We start from the raw sequence: 25,909 nt of genomic DNA on the forward strand, positions 1-25,909 counted from the left end.
CTTCAGATAAGTTCTTCACTGTATGGCGCAAATCTTGGCCATTGAACACGATGTCTCTGAGAAACCGGGTTGTAGAGTTTGCCGCATTCTCGCTTCAGCAGCTATTTGAGCATACTGCAGTTTCTTCCTCTCATACGTCTCATCCGTAGCATCCTCCCATGGCACTGTTAACTCTACCAGTGAACAAGGCATGCTGATCCAGACCACAAGACAATATCTAGTCGAAGGTTAGTGATGGCAATCTCAGGTGGAATAATAAGCCATGGACCAACATCTGCCAGCAGTTGTCCTGGGCAAGCCTTGGTTTTAACATCTTTTCTTGGTGGTTGCTCTCTTGGACAGAGGAATGGTGTCTTTTCTGTGTAATCCTTTGATGGAACTGCTGGCTAAGGCCAAACATCGCAGCACCTGGTCATGACACCAATTAAACTGTCCTTGGCTAAGACCCAATTTACATCCTGTCAAAATATGCCTTAATGTTGCAAGTGATGAACACAAAGGACATGAGGGATCCTCTCCTACCCCAAGATTTAGGTTCTGTGGTGATGGGAGAATATCATATGTTGACCTGATGAGGAAACTGATCATGCTCTGTTCCATTGTCCATAGATCTTACCAGCCGATCTTGCGTTGTTCCACACTCTCCCATCTCATCCATTCTCTCTGCTTGGCCTGGGAAAAGGCCTTTACACACCTGATCCTCTCCTTCTGCTTTTGCACCTCATTGACTACCAGCTTCTTCTGTTGAGCTGGGGCTGCTTTGTGCCATGTAGGAGGAGCTGAAATGAGACCAAGACCCCCTCTTCCATACTGAACTTGCCTCTTAATATCATCGATTCCAAGGGCAGCCTTAGCACCTTCCATAGCTTTATTTGCCGCCATTTTCCTCCAGTTTTCAACACAGGTGTTGCCTCCCTTATGTATTTGTCGCGTGACTCTATTAATGTAATTTCCAGTCGGACCTTGGTGCACTTAAACTCCTCGTTTAGAGCGGAAACTAGTAGCTGCAGTATTCATTTATCATAAAGTCCTACTCTACTGAGGCAGCGTGGAACTCCCAACCATTTCCTGATGTATGAACTGATTAAATCTTCCAGGTTCTCTACTGTTGTCAAAGAAACATTGTAAACTGTCAGTGGCCACAGCAGCCTTGGCAGTAAACCAAACTGAAAGCACCAGAGTTTCAATTTGTAAAGGGCTGCTGTCTATACTCTTCAACCCTTCCACTGCTTGTTGATTAACTTCTCCCACACGAACTGTGTCCTTTAGATCCCCGTCATATCATCCCCCAAGACTTTTCAGTGGCTTCTCAGACACTGTTGGTATTGCCTCACCATTATTGTAGAACCTTTTATCTACTACTTTACCTTTATTTATAGAGATGCTCCTTGATTTAGTGGGCTTGAATTGCATTCGTGCCCATTCAATGTTATGGGTTAATTTTCTCAATAACCGATTAGTGCAGGCTACTGTTGAGTCATAGTTGTCATGTCACCCATGTATGCTCGAATTGGTGGTAGTTGCATTACAGAAGCTAAACGCTCTCCTCCGACTACCCATTTTGATGCCCTAATAATTACTTCCATTGCCATGGTAAAAGCCAGTGGAGAAATGGTGCATCCTGCCATTATTCCATCTTCTAGGCATTGTCATGTAGTGCTGAATTCTGAAGTTGAAAAACCAAATTGCAAATCTCCAAAGTAGGCTTTCACTAAATTTGTTATTGTCATTGGTACACTGAAAAAATTAAATGCTGCCCAAAGAAGTTTGTGTGGCACTGAACCATATGCATTAGCCAAATCCAAGAATGTCACATGGAGCTCCTTCCTCTCCTTTTTAGCTGACTGAATTTGTTGCATGACCACATTGATGTGTTCTAAGCATCCTGAGAAACCTGGAATGCCGGCTTTTTGTAGTGAAGTGTTAATAAAGCTATTCTTTAATAGGTAAGTTGACAATCTCTGAGCAATAATGCTGAAGAAAATCTTGCTTTCTATGTTTAATAGGGAAATAGGGCAAAATTGATTGATGCTTGTAGAATCTTTTTCTTTTGGTATAAAGACTCCACCTGCTCGGTGCCATGCTCTTGCTTCAATCTGTTTTTCCTATGCCACGCGCGCTCATCAATCAATTCAAGAAGCACTCTTGTACACTCTGTACGGAAATCCATTAGGCCCAGGAGATGTTACACTTGCTTTTTTTTTCAAAGCTTGCTCTTCTTCTCTACTCTACTACTCAATGTTACTGCTGGAATACTCTAATTTTGCACCCTTATCAGAACATGATTGTGCAGGAATCTCCCCTTGGTGTAAATAGGCATAACTAGTATTACTAGAAAAAAAAAAAAAAAATTATAGTGCACGCATTATTGTTTTGCCTTCTTATAATATGAATGGAATATTACATTCAGGAAAGTTGTGAAAGAAAAGAAAACATTAGTCAGTAAAAGTTATGTGAATATTAAACATTATCAGAACAGACCAAACAAACTTTAAATAAGAAGTAAATGATTTGTGACTAGGGCCTCAGTCTAAATGTGACATCTTGAACAGTAGTAGATATGTAACACTGGAAAAATTTTTTATTACTTAACCTAAGTTATGGAGTTTGGCATACCAGAAATAAGTTGGTTGTGTTGTTTAACATCCTGTGTGGTCCTTTTGGCAAGCATTCTATTTTTGCCCTTTTGACAAAAATTGTGAAATATTTCTTTTAAAATGCATTAGAAATACCATCAATATCTGTTATTGCAATTTTGTATTATACTGTATTCCTTTTTTCCTAAAAATGTAAACACATTATTGGTAACAAATTTTTAAAAACCTAAATCAGTCAAAAATAAAACTTTAAATGAAAGATCTGGGAAGAGGGCTCGTTGTCCCAAGTTGACCTTTAGCTAAATGTACCAGGCCAGATTTATTTAGCTTTTGCAGTAGTTTTACCACATCTAAAAAAGCAAGTTTTGCTACTTTAATTAGAATGTGTTGCAATCAATCTGTTCTGCTCAATACTGCTTGCTTACAATGTTTGGGTATTAATTTATGCCTTTCACAATCCTTGGCAGACATCACTACATGTAGACTGGTCAGCTGTCTTCTCAGACAAATGCCATTTCTTAACGGTGTGACACAGTGGTCCTTGATTTCCCAGTTTGTTCTCCAATATAAATACTTACCAAGTGGCTTTGATATTCTATACTGAATCTTTCAGAAAAGAGGCACCAATTGTAATTGCTAGTGCTGATAAAGACAGATTTTAAAACCATTTTCTGGCTAGTATGCTAATAAGAAATGATGGTTAACCCTACAATTTTTTTTTTTTTTTTATTTGCTTTATTAAAGTTTATATGAAATGTGTTGGAGATATAATTTGTTCCGAAATTGGCCTCAGGCAGGAAGAGCTTCTTAAATTAGTGAAACAAACTTATTCAAAGTTCACAGCCTCCTGCAGACCTGTATTTACACACTCACTTCCTGCAGGTGTGAGATTAGGCACAGCAATAGGTAGATAAGACAGGAAGTAAGAGGAACAGAAAGGGAGGAAGTTCATAATTGGCTATAAAATGCTGGGAAGAATAGATAATGAACTGTCCAGTCTAGCAAGGTCTAGCTCAAGGCTTCTCAAACTTGGTCCTGGGGACCCCCTGTGGCTGCTGGTTTGCATTCCAACCAATCTCTCAATGACTTAACTAGACCCTTAATTGAACTGGTAATTTGCTTAATAAGACATTTGTACTTGTTTTCAGCTCATAAACAATTGCAGTTCAAGTTACTTATCAAATATTATAGCTACCTTGAAATATGCAACTGTTCTATAGCTAAAAACAAGTAAAAAGATCTAATTAAGCAAATTATCCATTCAATTAAGGGTCTAGCTAAGTAATTGAGAGCTCAGTTGGAATGAAAACCAGCAGCCACAGGGGGTCTCTAGGATTGAGCCCTGGTCTAGCTAAACTTTTCTTTGATGTGAGAGTTATGGGATAAGACTATTCGAAAGATAAACAGATGTTCAAGGCAGGGAATTTTATTTCAGACTCCAGCAATAGCGCTGACCTTTATAGTTCCGGTGGTGGATGGCCTCCAGGAGTATGTTAAAAAAATTATAAGTTTTATAATAAGAACATAAGAACATAAGAAAGGTAACAAACAAAAGGAGGCCATTGTTAGTAGCTTATTGATCTCAGAATCTCATCAGTCAGCTTCTTGAAGGATCCCAGGATGTCAGCTTCAACAACATTACTGGGGAGTTGGTTCCAGACTCCCACAATTCTCTGTGTAAAAAAAAAGTACCTCCTAATTTCTGTTCTGTATGTCCCTTAATATAATCTTCATTTGTGACCCCTGGTCTTTGTTTCTTTTTTCAGGTCGAAAAAGTCCCTTGGGTCGACATTGTCAATACCTTTTAGGATTTTGAATGCTTGAATCAGATCGCCACATAGTCTTATTTGTTGAAGACTGAATAAATTCAGTTCTTTTAGCCTGTCTGCATATGAAATGCATTTTAAACCTGGAATAATTCTGGTCGATTCTTTCACTTTTTCTAGAGCAGCAATATCCTTTTTGTAGCAAGGTGACCAGAACCAAAAACAATATTCTAGAAGAGGTCTTAAAAATGCTTTGTAAAGTTTTAAGCTTACTTCCCTTGATTTAAATTCTACATGTTTCACTATATATATCCAAGCATCTTGTTGGCCTTTTTTATAGCTTTCCCACATTGTCTAGATGAAGACATATCTGAGTCAACATAAACTTCTAGGTCTTTTTCATAGATTCCTTCTTCAATTTCAGTATCTCCCATATGGTATTTATAATGCACATTTTTATTGCCTGCGATTATTGCCTGCAATTAGATTTGCCACTAATGTACCCAACAGAACTCATCATTGTGTTCTACATATTCAGTTGAATTGGCCTTTATTGACAAGCAGGTGTCTTAAGCTCATTTACAGAACATTAATTGGTAAAATGTCAATTTTGGAATAGCTTTACCCTTTTTTCATTGGTGTATCAACTGAGATCTAACACATTTCTGAAACTGATTTTGCATGGTTACATGGTTGCTTGAGGGTACTCTTGCTTTCTTTACTTCAGCCATAATGGTCAGTTTTATATGGTTATTGCACAAGAGACTCACATATTATGGGCTTTCTTATTATCCTTATTATCAAATCCCTGGTGACTGAGATATCGTGAAGGCAGTCGTATGCAGGTCACACTTTCTTTCTGTATAGTTTATCAAAACATTGGGTAGCTGGCTCCTGAAGCTGGTTGTAGTAAATGAATCACACAAACTTCTTCTGGAAAGAATAATCTACAAAATGTATCATGCCTGAAGCAGAAATAATGACAAGGCTATTGCCTGTAATAGCAATCATAAGAAGTACCTGGAACGAGAGGAGACAATTGGCTGTGACCTTGACAAAGCTATTTAATCAGGTACTGGGAAATGAAACAGCCCCAGAGCAGTCCAAGATGTATAGCCACTTGCAGATACCCGAATGCCAGTGAACAAAGCCTTTAGATAAGTATTTCTGTTGGAAGCACTATCGGAATGGTGTTCTAAAAATAATTTTATGGGAGAACAGACAGGGCAGCAAAAGGAGAAAGTGTAATTACAGTGGTTCAGAATGAGATCTGAGGGTTAGGAGAATAGCTGACCAAGTATTTAACATCACACAAGGGCTTCAGATAGCAAAGCAAAAAAACAACCAAACATGGGTCGATGAATAAAAATGCATAGGGTAGAATTCTGGAGAAGACTGCAGGACACAGCTGGACCATATCATTTCTACATTCGCCATACAAACTTCATATTTTTAAACATATTGACTCTCTTGAAATTTGTAATCACATATCATGGATCATAAATCAACCTGGGAATACATTTCTCAACATTTACTCAGGAGCATTTGGCAGGAGAAAAATAATTTGTCTGCAGGAGGGAGCATGATCTGGATTCTCTGTGATGTTTGGAAAAAATAAAATCTCTTTCTCTTGGCAAATGTTCCTGAGTAAATTTGAAAAAAAGTAATTCTCTAGTTGATTTACCTCTGATGTATGAATAAAAATATAAAACATTAGGGATTATGCTGAAAAATAAATAGCTGCAATATGGACAACACGGGACACAGCAAAGGTAAAGTAATGAGTAAGCACTGTAGATGGGTTCTGTAACTTAAAATTTATTGGAAAAAGGCCATGTGAGCTATAATTAGCTTGTTTACAACGGCATTCAACAGCAGCAAATTACAATCACATTAAAACACAGGATACACGTTTAAAACTCTACACAACATCATACACATACACAGGGCTTCTTCAGATAACGGAACACATTTTTAATTGACGATGGGAAGTCTCTGATTTAGGTCCCATTGGCAAGGCATCCCAGTCTGAAACTGCAGCAAAAGCAACAGATTTCCATCCAGTAGCACTTTTTACCATCTGTATTTTAAAATATTTGGTACCACAAATATTTCATCAGCTGTTATCACAGGTAAACTCCTGGAATAGATTACTCAAATAAACAGGCAGTTTGTTAAATACCCCTTTAAAAAAAATCTGATTCCAGTGAAAGTATCTTCTATTATCAGGTGACAACAAGTTTAACCTGGAACACAAGGTACAGTGATGTTCTAAATGAGTACTCTGAATAACAAATCTACATATCCTGTTAAACACTATATCAATCTTCTTCAGCGACTCCTTACTAGCAGTCATATAAATCACATCATTATAGTCCAGAACAGGAAAGAAAAGTTGCTCAGCTAATTTAAACCTTGATGTGAAATGTAAGCAATGACGCTGGCCATATAACAAGCTGAGTTTTCTCACAGTTTTACTACATATTTCTTTTACGGGTTTTTCAAATATTTACAATTTTTATTGATATTAACACAAGTAACAATAATACAATTGGAATTATTGTTTAGTATCATTTTATCTGAACCAGATTAACAAGATTTTTTTTTTCATTCAAGATTTACATTACATGAGAGTAGATGTTGAACTTCATGCTGATTTGAACTCGGCTCTCGCCAAGATAAGTACCAACTAAGACATAGCTTTGCAGTAAACTAATGTGATCCATCTGCATCTCCATCCATTTGCGTTGTTTTCCATCTGATGATGTAGATATCCTTCTGTCTGGTGTTGATTGCTGAAGTGTAATGCTAGCTCCAGGGATCAGCTCATTTTGTCTCCCCAGCGCATTAACACACACAACGGCTGCGATGCTGGCTCCAGGGATCAACCCAGTGCGGTTTCCCCATCGCATCAGCATGACAACCGTCTGGATTGAGCTAAGTAAGGTACATCTCTGGGGTTTTCAAGTGGGCACCTTCCATCCTCTGTGTTTCGTTGACTAGCCCACGACACCTCAAGAGGGCTTAACAGTGATTCTGGCGTCGCAGCATCACCCCCCTCCATTCCCCACTCAGCTCAGCCCAGCTTACTTACCTGTACATCAGCATTGCTTTCTTTCTATTGTGCTTGAGATCCCCATACAGAATCTTTCTGTCTCAACCACAGCCAGTTGCTGCTCCTTTCTGCTGCTTCAGATAAGTAAAATCAAACCATTTTTATCAAACCAATCTTGTTTCAAAGTTCAAAAAAATCATTCTGTAGTGTCCTAGTTAAATCCTGGACATTGTCAGCACTGTAATAAACCAGTGTCATCCGCATACATATGTACAGAACTTTTTTCTGCAGACAGTAGGTATTTCTTTAATAAAAATAGAAAATAAAAGCGGTCCAATAACTGGCCTCTGAGGGACACCTAAGGATACAGGTATAAAATCTGATTTCTTTCTGACACTTCAGCTAGTGTATGTATCAGTACTCAACCACAGCCTAGTGCATAAAAAAAGCATCACTTTTTACAAAATATGTTTTTGTAAGTTTTACTTTCCAGTACTAAGATACACAGCTGCAGGGCTCAATATATGAAAGTGCTTTACAAGATACAAGGTGTGTGAACTATGCATTAGCTGCAACAACATCTCACCTGAAAAACAGAGCACAAGGATCACACAGTGAGTCACTGGCTGAGCTGGGATTTGAACTGAGGCTCTCTGGGTTATAAGTCTGTTTCTTTAACCACTGGAACACACAGCCTCCTTATACTTAGATTAGTTTTTTCTTCTTTTCATAGTCATTAAAGTTTGTTTAATTTTACACTGCAAATAACCAACTTGGATATCTTTCACTTAAGCATGGTCATGTTTACCATGAGCTGTAATTGAACTTGCTCTCTAGTCCTGCTGCTCTGGGAAACAGGGTCAGCGAGAGGTCAACTATGCTGGTTCATCAGGGAGTGATGCAGTTCACAATGGATACAAATATCCTGTAGCCATTTACTGAAACGTCATACCACTCATTCAAATGAAGATACTGCTGCTAGGCTTCAAGCTCCTAGTCTTTTTAAATATGAAAACAGAAAATCCCAGAGAGTAACAGCCTGATTTTCAGAAGGCACATTTTTTGGAGATAAAATAGAGATCGCAATGCATTTGCACAGCAAGTCTCGATTTTCAACAGGGGCAGGTGAATTTCTCCAACTCGCAACGCCCTTTGCAACTCCTGTTTATGACTGATTTAACTGAAACGACAATTGATTTTCAGGTTAATTAACAAGCCACTTAGTCACATTTCAGTAGTCTGGACTTCCATTTAACTTCCCATTTCTTTTGACAAAACAAAGGAAGAATACACTCTTAGCCACCGATGTTGCGCTTTTGCTCGATGATATTTTATCACATAAAACAGTTATTTTCGAAAAAAGGTCCGGAGCCACTGCTAAATTTAAAATACGGAAGGATACAACTGAAAAAATAAACACAACCTCTTCCAAAAGGTCAAATAAAGAAGCCCAGAAAAGACTCTGGGACCTAAAGTGATGCACACCCTAGTCTCTGTAAGTCGCTTTGGATAAAAGCGTCTGCTAAATGACTAATAATAATAATAATAATAATAATAATAATAATAATAAAGCATACCTATAGAATAAAAAAAAATCCTTAATTTATTTCAATATCACAATGTATTCTCTGATACAATATTAATATTCATATTCTTTATGTAATATCTGAATGTTTATGTGTGTTTATGAAAAATTATATTTATTATTTGTTTATTTAGTAGACACCTTTATCCAAGATGATTTACTGAGACTAGAGTGTGTGAAAAACAGAGCACAAGGAGGATAAGTGACTTGCTCAGGATCTCACGAGTCAGTTGCTGAGCTGGGAATTGAACTAGAGCTCCTTTCTTTAACCGCTGGACCACACCACCTCCTCTAATAAAAATGTTAAACCTTAATATGTGTTTGTTACATATGTTTTCAAGTGGTCATATGTTAAGTACAGTATTTAATATATTCCAAAATCAGCCAGCCTCCACTTATAAGCCCCTGTTCGAATTTTCTGAACAAGGCACTCTTCTCCACAATAAACCAATGAGTCATGGCATGAGCCAGGGTACTTAGCATCTACATCCATGAAAATAATAAATTGAGCATCACATAAAACTTCCACGGTTAAAGCATGATGTTTTCATTCCTTGAATCTGGGGATATTGCAACATGTGTGCAATCTATTACACCTAGCATGTGTGAGAAGCCAGAAAATTGATAATATTGGTGTTTGGTTCTCTTTTGTTCCACGTCCCCAATAGTATGTACCCTTGTCATATGGAAAAGTGCATTTGAGACACCAGTCAGTATCTTTGACATAGAAGACTGGCAGAAGCCTGATCTGTCCCCAGCTGTTGTCTGGATGGCACCTGTTGCCTGAAAATTAATGGCTGGTGTAACCTTTACAGGTAAAGGTATAGCGCAACTGCGGGCCGTTTGTGATTCTAAATCAAACTTAAGCAGATCACACTGCTGTTATAGTGCCTATACCCATTCTACGTCGATGCATAACTTGTTTTACAGTTAGATATAGAAATGTCTGATTGGGAAAAAATATTCTGGGTTTAGGGTAGGGTTGTTTTTTCCTCATCCCTTTGTTGCAGTCAAAAGAAAGGGAAGCGCTTCGATATTCTCCATTATTGATTGCAGCACAGTAGCCCTGTCAGCAGTCGCAGTTTAAATAAGACATGAGAGGGGGTATGTCTTAATTAGCAAGTGCATTTTGGTATTTTGCTTTAATTGTCTTTGGACTAAGATCAAGCATTATTTTGCTGAATAATTGCTATTCAAAACTGTAGAGATGGAACTCAAAGGCTAGATTGTCTTTTTGAAAAGAGTTTATGCAGACCCTAATAAATACCATAAGAAAAGCCCCTTTAATAAAAACACTTGAGTTTTCCCTCAGTGTTTATACTCTATGCAAAATGTAAGTAAGCTTTAGCCTTTCAGAAAAGTATAGTTTCTCACAACACAATTCCAGAGCGTCCTTGTGTACAAAACCAGGCTGTTCATTTCAATGCACCCGTAACTTTAAAAATTCAATCAAAAATGTTAAGACTATAAGAATATATTTCAAGTAGACAATGTTTTTGACTAATGCCTTTATCAATATCATCCTAATACAAGAGCGTTATTCTATAAAGAGAGTATAGCGCTCTACCCAGAGTAGCTAGAGCATTTTAGGTAGCGAATTACTAACAAAATCTGAAACCAGTCAGTTACTTGACCTTTCTGGTTTCATGCTTGCTGGCTATTTTTACTACTGCTTTTACAAGCTCATAGTATTTTAAGTCTCTTAATATGTAACCCTGCTCTTTCTGGACAGGGTGGTAATTTCTATCAATATTGTTATTCTGAAAAAAATGGAAAGAAAAAACATAGTTCCAAATAATGATTAAAAAAAACTAAAACAAATTGCTAATAATTAAAATCAAGCACTCTTATCATGCTAAAACATATTGGTAAAATTCCTGGCTGGTTGGCATAAATTCAAAGAGACAATCACTTTCTTTAGACATTACCTTATATAGGTCAGCACCTTTGTGAAGATTTAAGCATTGCAGTTAACAAAAGGTTTTTTTGTTTTGTTTTTATATATATATATATATATATATATATATATATATATATATATAGATAATATATATATATATTATATATATATCGTAATAACATGCACCAGTTGCATATAATACAACCTAAGCATTATTTGTATTACAATAATTTAAGATAATTAAACAGGGCATTAAGTCCCCCGTCTAGAACTTTGGCCAGCGGTTTAAAAAGTGGGTTATGGATGATGTGAAGCCCTTTGTCCAGAGGATGGCAAGCAAGCTTCTTCAATCGCCTCAGCTGACACAGTTCCACAGGGACCTGTTGAATGTCATTAAAATCCACATTAAGCAACTCCAAGGAGGTTAGAAAACACAGGGTTTTTGGTAAAGAGTGAATGCAGTTGCCCTCTACTATTAGGATTTTTAGGTTTTCCAGATGCTCGATCTTATCTGCTATGTTTTCCAGCTTGTTGTGGGCAAGGTGCAAAAAGACAAGGTTCTTCATCCCGTAGACGCAGGCAGGGATGTGAGCAATGTGGTTGTGGCTCAGATTCAGCTTCTTTAGGCTGACCATATCCATGAAACAGATGGGGAGGCCAGTGATTAGATTGTTAGCCAGACTGAGAACCTCCAACTTTCTGCAGTCACTGAGCTCCTCTGGAACCTCGGTCAGGAGGTTCTTGTAGGCGAACAACACCCGTAGGTTTTTCAGCAGGCCAATCTCCACAGGCAAGCTCGTCAGCTGGTTACCCCACAGGTTTAGAATCACTAGGTTTTCCAGCGCCCCCACTGCAGGGGGGAGAATGCGGAGGCAGTTTAGTGACAGATTGAGCTTCTCCACTTCAGTCAGCTCCCACAACGGCTCAGGGATTTCTGACATTCCTCTCATGGTCAAGCTTAGAATGCTGAACCCAAAATGGCTGGTGGCATGCTTCCTTATTCTATCAGCTGATGACAATTCATCTTCTTTGGGAGTTTTGCCTTTCTTTATAACTTGTTTCTTTATCTCCTCATGGACAAAGTCTTTCGATTGCTTTGCTCCCATGTCTTTAAACTGCGTGCTCGTCCTTTTACAAAGCTTCCCAATGCATTTGCTAAAATATGCTTACCTTAAGATAGCAACTATCAATGCTAGATTTGTTTCTTTTTAAAAAGTTAACTCCTTTTCATAAGACTTGAAATTTCCTTAATTCATGTAAACTTTGCTGATTTTGTTCCGTCTTATCTTTTACACAACTGAGTGTTTCCTATCAGGATTGCCTCAAGCTACAAAGTTCTTAACTGTTTGGGTGCCACTAAAAAAGAAAGGTATAGAGAAAGAGTGGGAGGCTGCATCAGCTGTTCTGTTCTGTTCTGCCTGGGAACTTACTGCGTTTCACTGAGCAGCTGCAACTGTCAATTCAACGCTTCATCTGAGTGATAACTAAGGTTGGTTACATTAAGGTCACAGCAGTACAATTTTGTCAAGTCATATCATATGACGGCATGAGAATCATACATCCTTTAGCCTAACCTGCAAACTACTCAAGAATAAATGCATTGCAAACATTTTCCTTTATTGCCAGGATAGGCCATTGTCATTGCAGGAATTTTGATCCTAAGGGTTATTCAACAAACTGAAAGGCACCACTACCACTTTATTTTGGTATTTGCAAGGCTGTGCATCTTCATTTTTTTTTTTTTTTTTAATTTATAGGAATGTATCAATGTTTATTAAAAAATTAAAATGGGTGAAAAAAAATCAGTCTTGTGACCCCTCGTTTTCTCTCTACACCCGTTCCCTTGGTCCCTTCATCTCCTCTCATGGCTTCTCATTATTTCTATGCTGATGATGCCCAGATCTTCCTCTAGTTCCCCCCCCTCTGCCTCCCACATTTCCTCCCATATCTCTACCTGCCTCTTGGCCATCTTCCTGGATGCACTCGCATCATCTTAAATTCAAACTCTCCAAATCTGACCTACTTGTCATCCACCCATTTCCTCCCCCACTGCTAACCTCTCTATCTATATTACTCTTGAATCCACCACCCTCTCTCCCTCCTCATCCACCAAATCTCTGTGTTACCTTCAATGCCCCCCCCCCCCACTCTCAGCAACTCTCTACTCAGTCGCTTCTTCCTCAACAACATAGGCAGAATTCACCTCTTCCTCACCAACTACTCCACACAGCTCCTAGTTCAGGCTCTGGGACTGTCCCACCTTGACTACTGAAACTCCCTCTTGGCCGGCCTCCCTGCATCTGCTATCCATCCGCTCCAGCACATCCAAAACTCTGCTCCCCAACTTGTCTTCTCTCTTCCCATGCTACACCACTGCTCCGCTCCCTCCACTGGCTCCCTATCATCGCTCACATCCAATTCAAAACTCTTGTACTCACCTATCCCTGCCTCAACCTTTCTGCTCCCTCCTATCTTCAGACTTATTTCTCCCTACACCCCCTCCGCTCCTCAACTAGCAGCAGATCAGCTGTACCCCCTCCGCTCCCAGATCCCACTCCTCCTCTCCTCCCCTTTCTGCATCTTGTACGCAAGTTGTCCTGGAAAAGGGAATGTGCTAAGAAACAAATAATACAATTATTAGATTAACTATAAAATGGGAAGCATTTTTACTTCTCCCATGTTCCTCATTACTACTGCCAATAACGAAAGACTCATTGGCAGTCAAGGGGAAAATTTAAATTTATCTATAAAAGATATGTAATCCTCTCAAACACAAAAAGCACATGGACACAAAAAACAAAATAAGTTATTCATCAGGGCATAGGTCTGTAGATACTGCATCAGCTTCCTGGATTTTGGCTTAAGCTTTCTTTTTTTTTGCAAGTACATTTTGGAGCAATGCCTTCGCCCACTTTGTTACTAGGCCTAACATTGCTTTGAAAATGAATTTGACATTTAGAAGCCCTATATGGAATTTGGGTGACTAAATTAATTCAGATTATTGCCCACTGATATGCACATAATTATTAAATACTTTAATATAAATGTAGCACCCCAGACCCGGTCTAACCCAAAGTCGGATATAAGAGATAGTTGACTATACCACAGTAGGTATTACGCCTTCAAAATTTAGGTTTAAAATTTACCTGATCACTCAAGATCCACAGGTTCGTTATATGGAGAAATTAGAATATTATACTGGGCAAAGACAAGGAGTTAAAAGTATTACAATTTATTTAAAAATCTTTTAAAAGATCACATTAGTTGACTAACATAGCAGGCAAGCAAGAGTAGGATTACAATTAACATCAGTGAAATAATCAAAGATTAGAGTTCAATACAGGTAAACTACAATTATCAGCAATGAGAATTAGAAATTGAATTCAGTGCAACTAGCTACAATTAGCATTAATGAAGTAATTAAAGACTTGATTTCATACAGGTAAGTGTACAATTAACATGCAGCTCATAGAATCAGGACAATAGTGGTAAAACAAGCAATTACTACACTCCAAACACTTAAATATTGTACTAGGATCAATTGGTACACTCCAAACAAAGTGAACATCACAGTACAAAATAATAATCCAACCAATTCAAACGTTTCACCAAAATTAAAAAATAAATAAATAAAAAACACACCACACAATACAGCAAATCACTCTCCAATAGCATTGTTACATTATTACTCTCATTCAATGAGGATACGTCTAACGTGGTAACACAGTAAGCACTGAATTACTTGAGTTCACTCTAACCCGATATTACACCAATCCTTTAATAATCCAAACTAAGAAAGTCATTATTTTTTTTCCCCTAACGGGCAGCGTGCAAGGCTCCGGGAATACAGACACACACAACTCAAAACGACGTTTAAGCTTAACTCCCATAGGGACTGTCGTACATTTCACACAGTAGGTATGGGCTGGTTACAACCACAGACTGCTTAACATCCATATACACTGCTTTAACTGCACGAAACAGTTAAGACCAAAAGAAAGCTCAAAACAATTATACGACCTCCATCAACGAGTCATACTCGCAAAACAAATCTGCCGAGCCGACATCCCCGCAGCCTTGCACATCTATTTCAGTTCCGTACTGCATCACTTCTCTTTGTCTCGGTTCTGATTTCAAAACCCAAATTAACTACCGCACCTGTGTAAGTCGGTACTTGTTATAGCATGCGTCTAGCCCTAGCTAATTAATATGGTTCCAAAGATTGGCAACGACGATGGGATAGAAAGGACAATCGGAGAGCGCCGTCCTAAAAATAAAACACCAATTACAAAGGAAAAAACAAACATAGTGGCGACTCGCCACATATGTCCTGAATGAGGTTAATCTAGGCTAGTGGGCAAAAGGGGATCTTTGGCAGCAGACGACCTGTATAGCTTATCTCTATCTGTAAAGTGATCTTTGTTGTCAGTAACCACCTTCAGTGAGCTGGTATGGTCTGCCCAGTGTGTATTTTTATCTGTTGATCCTTCTGTTTATTCAGGCAGTGAAGCTAATACGGTCACAAGCTTTGTAATTTAAGAATGTGTGTACGTGTGTTTAAGGGGTTGGGTAGGCTAGAGTGCTTATTAACAATTATGAGCGATTCATATAAAAGCAGTTTGACTTTAAGGCTGAGGTAAAATATTTTCTATACAGCTAATATAGAGCGAAGCGACTAAATTATATATTTGTTTTGGACATTATTGTTTTTTATGTGAATACAAAATTGTAAATATGACTTCAATGGAAGTCATGATAAATGCAGTAAAACATAATGTTTGCTGTTAGAACTACTGGGTAGCATCATGGGGAGGGGTGGTAAAATCGTTGGGGACTGCTGTTTTCCCTGCGCTACAGTGACCCTTCTAGCCAGGTGCACAATGAGGTTGAGTAGTGGTGCCTATAGTACACTTGGTTTACTTGGCCAGACATTTGTATTGTAGTTTGATATTTAATAGAAAAAAACAAAAAAAAAAAACATGCTATGACATTTCCTAACAACATATCAATCGTAATATATTAATGCAAATGAAAGCATTTGGTTTAAAAAACAATTCCTTCACTTGTGTTAACAGCTACAGTGGTGCTCCTAGAACAGTTTGGTCTTTCTTCCCTTGATTTCCACTTTATAAAAGTTGTATTGCCTATATTCTTTGACAAAATTCTGAAGTGGGAACAAAGCTGCTGGGATTTAGTTGGTGGTAACAGTGTAGTAACGTCTAGGTGTGAAATAGTATTTTTTCACGTTATTTTTTCTGATTCTGTTCATCTTGAGGGGTCTGCATTCATTTGTCTTGCATGTTAGAACTACATCATCCATCTATGCTCAGTTCAATGAAGCAGATGCCGAGAACAGATTGTAACATTTGGCCTCTGCTCTCCAACTGACTGTTAACAACCAGCATACAAAGGCAATGTGGCAGCAGGCAAGAAATGCAGAGGGTAACTTGATTTAAAAGACATTAGCAGAAAAAAATGACATTATGAAAACACGACAATGCACAAAAAGTAAATAAATAATCACTCAGCCTAGGGCTACTTTTTCTGCACAGAGGAGTCCCTACATGGACTGCCCATCGACTCCTAGCTGGAAGTTCAGTTAAGGCTGATTACTGTTTAATATTTTTCTTGTTAAAAGATTCTTAAATATTATACGATGCTAAAAGCTTCTTAAAAAAAGTTTCATCATGAGATAAATTGTATCTGTTAGCATTAACCACACACGAGTATCTTTTTTCAGTAAAATGTGTTGTTTTATACAGAAACTTATAAGGCTTTGTGAGAATTGAGGAGAGAGAGAGAGAGAGAGATTGATTGTAGGTAAAGGGTTCTAGTTCTATCAACTGTTTAAGCTTCTCTTTTAGTGGCCAGACTAATTGGCAACCAATCAATTAAAATATGACCACATTCCACACATGTTTTCTAGAGATGGCTATTTTAACCTCCGTTCTACCAAATTTTAACAAAACCTTTCAATTTACACAAACTTTATTTACAAAACCCGAACAAATCATAACACACTCTATGGTGCGACCCAAGTTCATTAAAGGGTAAGCAACTTCAGATTGAATTTGATCTATTTTTCTTCCTTTCCTTCCCCCTTACAAAATCACACGATGCAGTGACCTTTCTTCTCTGCTCGCCACAATATTAGCTGTATGAAGAAGGGTGGTCCAGACAAGATGAAAGATCACAGGATCATGTGGCTTCTTTGGAAACAGGGTTCTCAAAAGCTGTCGGCAACTAGGATTCTGCAGCCACAGATAATACCAGGTGGATTTTGATACAGAATGAAATGACCACATTTTGAATAATTCCATTTTGAAGCAAAATAACACAGAAAGATTGTAAATGTTTTAAGAGGCACATCAGATGATCCAGTGCAGAGTGCAAAAGCATGGGCGATGAGTGATGCGATAGCTGGATTGAGTTTTGAAAGTTAACCTACTGTCTATCACCTTTTAAAGTAAATAGACATTGAGCTAAATGTGGAATCTGCGTTCTTCTGTATCAGCTATTTGAGAATTCAACATACACTGCTTACCAATGATGCTCAGCTTTAGCTGCAGAATTAAAGCTTTATCGGGGAAGGCCATAGGCTTTTATCAAACATGGCAAGTGTGATAAGAGAAAGTACTACTCAATCAGCAGTCTTGTGGAAAAGTAAAGGATTAGCCAAGATAGGCCCTGGGGGAGTTAGGGGCAAAATGAGAGAAGAGTGCAGTAGATCACTAACAGTATCTGCCACCAGCTTGTAGGGGATTTGTGAGAAATCCAATAATTTATGCATATCTCTCGCTGTGCATCACTGCAGGTGGAATGAGATAAATTATTATGTACACAGCCAAACATATGATTTACAAGATGGTATTTGAGTATATTATTTTATATGTTGTACAAGTAAGGATACATCTAATTCCCTTGTTACTTGCATAGCAATTAGGTGAAATAGCTTACAATGGATCCACCTGTTAAATACCATTCTAAATGAAGAGAAGCTACTGTTAAAAAAAAAAAAAGTTCATTATTTTTCATTAACCAATGCAAATTGGCATAGGGTGTGTGTGTATCACTAAAATGTGTATTCTTTCCCAGCAACATCGCCTGATAACATATTTGAATGGTATTACCAGGGCTTTAGGAGTTTGTTACACAGATTGTGCTCAATCTTTTATCTTTTCATGAGGCGTGTACGGACTGTAAGAAACCCTATCCACGCTGGATAGTGTGAGATCAGCACATATTTTAACCACCAGATTGCCATTCACTTTATTCACAATCACACTTGGTACATTGAATAGGGTAAGAGTCAATTAGACGAACATTTTGGCTAAAGCCTTTGTCCATGTTAGTTCAACTGTTGAGGTGTTTTGCAATAACAGGGGGAGTTCTGGTATCCTTCTGGAAGACAGGTGTTGTTTGTCTCATTGTTCTTTAAAGCATCTCTATACCTTCCTCTTACCTAAACAAGGGATGAAAAACTCAAGTTTATGGCACTGCCTTAGCTATCTTAATAATGAATATGGAGGCACCATCATTTTGATTCAATCCAGCAACTGGTTTAATGAGATAATTAACCAGATGGGTTAATTGGCTCAATTAAACAATTCAGAACCTGGTGGAAATAAAGACCTGTCCTGGATGGGGCTGAAGTGTCCATTGACATTTCTAAAGCCATGTCCAAGAGCATAGCAGAAAAATGAAGTAGAAGACACAGTTCAGTACTGCATAGTACAGTGCAATGTAATCTCAAGCACTTCATTGTGCCTATCCTGGAGCAAAATCTAAACCATTGGTTGTGCACCCCAGTTTTAAAGCAATGATAATGCTAAAGTTCCATACAATTATTATATCGTATAATGTTTTAAAAGCAGTTCTAAAGACTTGCCAGAAGATGCTGCAGTGGAAAAGAGATTATGAACACTCTTTTAATATTAGACAGGCACCGTTTTCATGGGAGATCCAATAATTCAGACTTGAGTGATATAATTTTATTATGTTAGTTATTAATACGACTGTAAACAGTCATACCTTGGTTACTTATAACAATATTACACTGTGGATATAAAACTGAATACAAAAGGCTTTGTGGTGAATTGGGGGATTGGGGGAGGGAGTAGCAATTGACCTTGAAAACCACAAACTATCCAACTACAGCATCTATATATCATAAAACTGGTCATTGTGACAGAAAAAAAATCTATTTTATTCAGCATAGAATTCTAGTGAATAAAATAGATGTGCATGGATGGTATTTCACTCTGTTATTAAATGTACATTTTAAAATCCCTTGTAATTTCCATTTGATCCAGTGCTAACCATGTTCATGGAATTCAAATTTACACATTATTATTATTTAATCTTTATTTTTATATAGCACCTTTCATAGTGGACCACCATCACAAAGTGCTTTATGAGATATGAGCTTTATAAGATGGGGTGTGTGAACTATACATCAGCTGCAGACTCACTTACAAGAACATCTCACAAGGAGGTTAAGTGACTTGCTCAGGGTCACCCAATGAGTCAATGGCTGAGCTGGGATCTGCACTGGGGCAAGCCTGTTTCTTTAACCACTGGACCACCCAGCCTCCTGGAGTAACCCTGAAAATTGTGAAAAAAAAACAAAAAAAAATGTTTGATATAGTTGTCATGATAAGCATATGTTTTTGTTCTCTAATATTTCATGTGAATATGTATGTCCCCAAGCATTTCCTTAAACAAATGGAAATCGGGTCTATTGATACTGCTCACTGTATCCAAATTGCATGGTATGTTTGTTTCCTGATAGTGTGGTATCCATTTTTTATTCTAGCTTGGATTTTCTTTTTTTAAATAGCAGTTCAATTCAAATTGTATTTTATTAATTTCCTACTGAATTATACAATTATATACACCATGCAGTATTTCCCAGTAGGCTATCTGAAGCTCAGTTCCTAAGCCTGTAGGCAAAGCATATGTAGCAGCCTTGATTTGGCATGTTTAAGGTAGAGACAGTTAGTGTCTCAAAAGAACTATTAAACAAGGGAAAACCTTGTAAATTAGACTTGTGGGTTAGGATCTTCCCATAGCTTGTCGGGAACTAGTTGACATGGCTTGAGGTTTTTGCTTTTTAAAACATCTCAGATTGATTGCAAAGCAAGTTCTATGGCTGCCGTCACTTTTGCATCCTGTCTATCTGTGTTGGCACGCAGGAGTGTTACTATGATTGCGCACACAGGACAGATACTGCCTACATATGCTACTGGGATTTAATTGGTCGCCAGCATAGGATATAAAGCTGTGGCTCAACATCCTATCAATGAGCAGAATGCGGGCATTGGTGATTTGACCCACCATTATTTACAGTACACTTGTTGAGCATGAAACAAAGAGAGGAAGAGTTGAAGGAAGTGCTGGGCTAATCTTTCCAATTGGCCTTGCCTGGCTGTTCAACTATTGGTTGATGGCCTTATAACGTGTGGAGAATTTGAGGTGGAGAAAAAAAAAACATGGTAAAACTTGATTAGGTGCTGTTATCAAGTGTTTACACTTTACTCTGGTAAAATCATAGTAAAGTGTATAAAATCATAGCGAATTAGGGCACGGCAAAGCATCTTCCACTAAGCTTACCCTTGGTAAAACATAGCAAGTGCATAGTATAATAATAGGAAAATGAGAAATTACACAGTAAACTTTTAACATGGGATCTCAAACAGCTCCTTAGGAAACATCATACATTTCTCGTTCAATATGGTTCAATATGTCTTTACACCATCCTGAATGAGAGACCGATGTCCCTGAAATCAAAATGTTGGTCAAAAATCTTTGGATCAACAGAAGCATGTTCAGAGTAGCCTAGCCAGGCAACTTATTGCAAAATAGGCATGTCATAATGTAACCTTACAGTATATTTTAATTTACATATTGTTTTCTTAAGAGTTTGACAATAATTATATAAAACAGAGAAGCTGCTTGTCTATAGTACATGCCTATTTGTGGTAGGTAAGATTGTTAACAAGTAAAGGGTCGATTTTAATTATCTTAACAATGTGGTAATTCTAAATCTCACCACCTTTTTACTCTATTGTAATCCAAATTATTAACACACACACACACACACACACACACACACACACACACACAATATAAATACAGTGCTGCAAATATAATCAAATGAGTACTGAAAACCATGTTTACACATTGTAGGGCAGCTCTATTAAGTCACTGTAGAATATCCCACAATAAGTGAAAGCATCAATTTTCACTTTTAACACTAGATGGAGCTATTTCTCTACAATGCAGAGCTCTGTCACTTCTTTGCATAACAAATCCTATAAAACTATTTTGTGGTGTGCCCGCTAACGTTTTACATCACTACCTTTGTTACAGTCTGACTAACTTTTAATAAAATAATAAAAATCATCATTTTCATGGGGAAAAGAAACAATGCAGGCATTGACAATACAAGTGTGCTTTCACACGTCTATTGACCTTCATATTATCGTGTCTTTACAAACGTTATCAAAATAAGTTATTATGATAAACACTGGTCATGTATTGTTAATGTTTACGTATAACAAACTGGACATTTCACAGCCTCATTTCAACTTTGACATGAATGTAGGGTAAGACCTTGTAGTAATGGACTGGCTGGTTAATTCAGGCCAGAAATCAAATCAGCATTGAAAATCCAGACACAGATTGCAGACCCAAGGAGAGTCTTGCACTTCATGTCACAGTCAGGTACTTTTATTGTTTTGCCCCCTTGTTAACCCATGCTACCCTGGATAGTCTAAAGGCATGTTTGCACAGCTCTCTGCCATCTCAGCATTGTGGAGATTCTAAACAGAGTGAAACCCAGTAAGTGATGCTAAAAACTATCAAAACATACTTAAAGGTAAAGCAATCTTTTGTAATGGATCATACAACACCCCACATCTTAGCACACAAACAACTGACTATCTGGGGTGCTCATGAAATCCAATGGACCCTATTTTCAAGAAGTGCTATGGCAAATACCATTTTAGCAATTTAGAGTTGAATAAAATAATTTTAGTGGTATGTTACTTGAAATAAACTACTCAGAGTAATAGTTTTGAAAATATGAACCCTATCTCTTGCTTGCCATTAAAGCATTATCCCTTAATTCCTTCATGGAGCTATACTACAGGAAAATCAAAGCAAAGTGCAATAAAACAATTTAGCAGCATAGCGTAATTGAGTAAATCATAGGAAGCAGGGATATGTCTGGTAGGAATGTAATATGAAACTATTACTCTTTAAAAAAAAAACATAAGCATGAGGACCATACACCCATCCATGAACATTGGTTTGACCCATAGACCGCACTGCACTTTTTATACAATTTGAAGTGGTCTTCTTATTCGCATTCCAGCTTCTTATTCACATTCCAGCTTCTTGAATAAGTAGCTGGGGTATTTCATGGGTAAAATCTCTTTGGGCCACTTATTTCAAAGATGATTCTCACATCGGAGGAACCTCTCTAATTCACCCATTTATTTATCCTAGCCCAAAATGGATTTTGGTACAAAAACAGTAGGCAAACATGACAGATAGCAAGTTGGCATGTCATCTAATTAATGGAAATTGAATAACTAACTGGGGTATTTCAAGAGTAAAATCGCTGTGGGCCATTTGTTTTAAAGTTGATTCTCACAGAGTGAAGTCATTTCTGAATTTATTTTTCTATTAATTATTTTCATGAGTAAAACATAGTAATCTGTAAAGTTACTGTGCAAACGTATCTGTGATCACTATAAATTTTCTTTCTCAGTTTACAGCCTGAGTATGGCAATATGGCAGTAAAAATGGCAGAGCTGCGGATGAGGGGAAAATTCACTTCCAATCAGCTTTCAAAACACTCAATGCGGAGATTCATTGACTGATGCTCAGTTGTAAAGGTGAGAGAAGCACAGTTTTTCTTGTTTTGAAATCAACACATTAATTAATTGATTTCTAAAAATACTTCTTGAAGGAAATTACTAATACGAATACAAGGATCAGCACAGCCCTACCCAATAACCCATATTTCAATCTAGTAGCCATCGATGCTCATATGAAATACAGTTGTGGTAGAATATTAACAGGGGATTTTCATTTCACAAACAAACTGATGACACCGTGTAACAAATTTTTTTTTTTTTTGGTTCCTGGGTAGTAAGTGTTATTTCCTAATTGCTTATGCCTCAAAAGTATATTGCTATTATTCCCCACAAAGTTTGCTTTTGTGACCAGGACAGTGATAGTTTGAAATTGACCTATTTTCCAGAACATTCCAGATAGATTCAGTGCTGAGTAAACTTGGAGTAACTTCTAGAACTTTCCAGTAATATAAATAGTAGTATAAATACAGGGGCCTTAAGCCCACCAGTTCAGTTTAGTTCCAGCTGCCTAAGTGGATACATATCTGCATTTTTCTGAGATGGCATCAAGAGGCTTGAAGCATCCAGCAGACACATTTTGCTATGTCTGCGGCCAATTTATCAAGACAAGAGCAAAAAAGTATTCCGTGGAAGCATCTGCTAAGATCAAGACAAACCCTGGGCACCTCATTTCACCTGCGAGCACTGCAAAAACACTCTGTAAGATGGACAATTGTTGCTCGGAATTTTATGTTATAAAATTTGTTAAAATTTTTAAAATTGTAAAAGTTTTTAATTTTAAAATGTTTTACAATTTTCAATGCTATTGAAAAAATATATCAATTATGAAAAATGTTGCGAGAATCTCTTACACATTAATCATGGGCGAAATAAATATATTTTTGTAGGATGGTACAGAGGGGAAAAGAGAGCCATGAAGTTTGCTATCCCAAGAATTTGGCGGGAACCCACTGACCACTCAAGCAACTGCTACTTCTGCATGGTGGACCCTTCCAAACGTCGGACTGGCAAAAATGCACCTGCTGTCACGTATCCAGACCTTCCTTCATCCATCGCCCCAGTGCCACACTGCCATGAGCTCCCCGTACCCACTCCTCCGGAGAGAGAGCAGCCGTCTTTAGAAGAGAGTAGCAAGTCAGAGAGCAAGGAAGACGTTGTAGATCCAAATGACAGTTTCAGAGGTGGAGCTGAGGAGAGAAACCCATACTACCCCAACCAAAAAGACCTCAATGACTTGATTAGAGATCTTGGTCTCACCAAGTCCAATGCTGAGCTTTTGACGTCTAGGCTCAAGCAATGGAACTTGTTGGATGAAAGTGTGCAAGTCGCAGATCAGAGGAAGCGTCACCAACCTTTTTCCAGCTTCTTCACCCGTCAAGATGGGCTCTGCTTCTGCCACAATGTGACCAGTCTGTTCGAGGCAATCGGAATCGCCTGTAACCAGAATGAGTGGCGCCTCTTCATTGACAGCTCATCCAGGAGCCTCAAAGCCGTGCTGCTCCATAATGGTAACAAGTACCCGTCTCTTCCCCTGGCTCACTCGGTGCACCTCAAAGAGGATTACAACAGCATCAAGACCTTGCTGGATGCCTTGAAGTATGATGAGTACGGCTGGGAGGTCATACGAGACTTCAAAATGGTGGCATTCCTGATGGGTCTCCAAGGCGGTTTTACCAAGTTTCCCTGCTATCTTTGCCTTTGGGACAGCAGGGACACCAAGGCGCACTACCACAGGCGGGACTGGCCACAGCGGACCGAGTTCTCTGTGGGGAGGAACAACATCAAGTGGGAGCCACTGGTGGACCCCCGGAAGGTGCTGATGCCACCACTGAACATCAAATTGGGCCTTATGAAACAATTTGTCAGAGCTCTAGATAAGGGGTCGGCAGCCTTCAAGTACCTTCAAGACTTCTTCCCTAAGCTGTCTGAGCAATCTGTGCCTTCGTCGGACCACAGATAAATAAGATCCTGGAGTGCAATGAATTGCCCAAGAAGCTCACTAGTAAGGAGAATGCGGCTTGGAACAGCTTTGTTGCAGTGGTTCGGGGCTTCCTGGGCAATCACAAGGCCGAAAACTATGTGGAGCTGGTTGAGACTCTGGTGAAGAACTACGGCACAATGGGCTGTAGGATGTCCCTCAAAGTCCATATCCTTGATGCTCATCTTGATAAATTCAAGAGAACATGGGAGCATACTCGGAGGAGCAAGGCGAGCGCTTCCACCAGGATATACTGGACTTTGAATGCCGCTACCAGGGACAATATAACGAGAACATGATGGGAGACTACATTTGGGGGCTGATTCGTGAAAGTGATTTACAGTATAATCGTAAGTCTCAAAAAACCACTCACTTCTAAATCTTTTGTAGTCATTTTTGTATTACTTTAGTATAAATACATGTTAATTTGGATTCATATGTTGTTTTTTTCTGACTTCATGTGAACGGAAAGACACAAATTCGCCCGTTTTCTCATTGGAAATAGGTAAATTTCAAAATATCACTGTCCTGGTCACAAAAGCAAAGTTTGTGGGGAATAATAGCCATTTTCTATACTTTTGAGGCATAAGCAATTAGGAAATAACACTTACCACCCAGGAATAAAAATTGTGTTACGTAGTGTGATTAACATGCAGAGAGCTCAGAAACATACATTTTAGCATTTGAAACAACAAATGGCTAAAGAATGGTTCAAACTGTCTTGCATTGTAAAGCTATAGTATTTGCTTCAGATCATTACTAAACCCTGTTGCTAGGAATAACTATGCAAGTGAGCTATCTAGGCAACATAATTCATTATGTAATGGGACTACTGTGTTATGAAGAGGAATTTGCCTTAAAAAACTTTACTCCATAGCTGATGTTTGAATACTTTTATAAACGTTGCACTCTGCTAGGCAATGGACTGACAATGATAGACTTTAAATCATCACCATGAAATGAATTAATGACACTTATTCCATTGATGCCTAAGAAAGTTGGCTTTGAAGTCTGTGCAAGACCTTGCTGCTGATTTTGACTGACACACACAGACGAACTGCAAACCTATGAGAAAAACAATAGTCCTGGAATAAATCACCATACTGTTGTTTACTTATCTGCAATCTCACAAACTTCTCTCTC

At 38.2% G+C, this 25,909-nt stretch overlaps 1 protein-coding gene across 1 annotated transcript; it reads right to left on the reverse strand.

Moving 5' to 3' along the window:
* Positions 1-11,124: 11,124 nt before the first annotated feature.
* Positions 11,125-12,487, reverse strand: LOC121309481 (leucine-rich repeat-containing protein 30-like). Its single transcript, XM_041242441.1, has one exon. The coding sequence runs from the start codon at positions 12,007-12,009 to the stop codon at positions 11,125-11,127; it is 885 nt and encodes a 294-aa protein (XP_041098375.1). The 5' UTR covers positions 12,010-12,487.
* Between the last annotated feature and the right edge of the window lie 13,422 nt (positions 12,488-25,909).

Source organism: Polyodon spathula, chromosome 3 (genome assembly GCF_017654505.1).
Source record: "Polyodon spathula isolate WHYD16114869_AA chromosome 3, ASM1765450v1, whole genome shotgun sequence".
Taxonomy (NCBI): Eukaryota; Metazoa; Chordata; class Actinopteri; order Acipenseriformes; family Polyodontidae; genus Polyodon; species Polyodon spathula.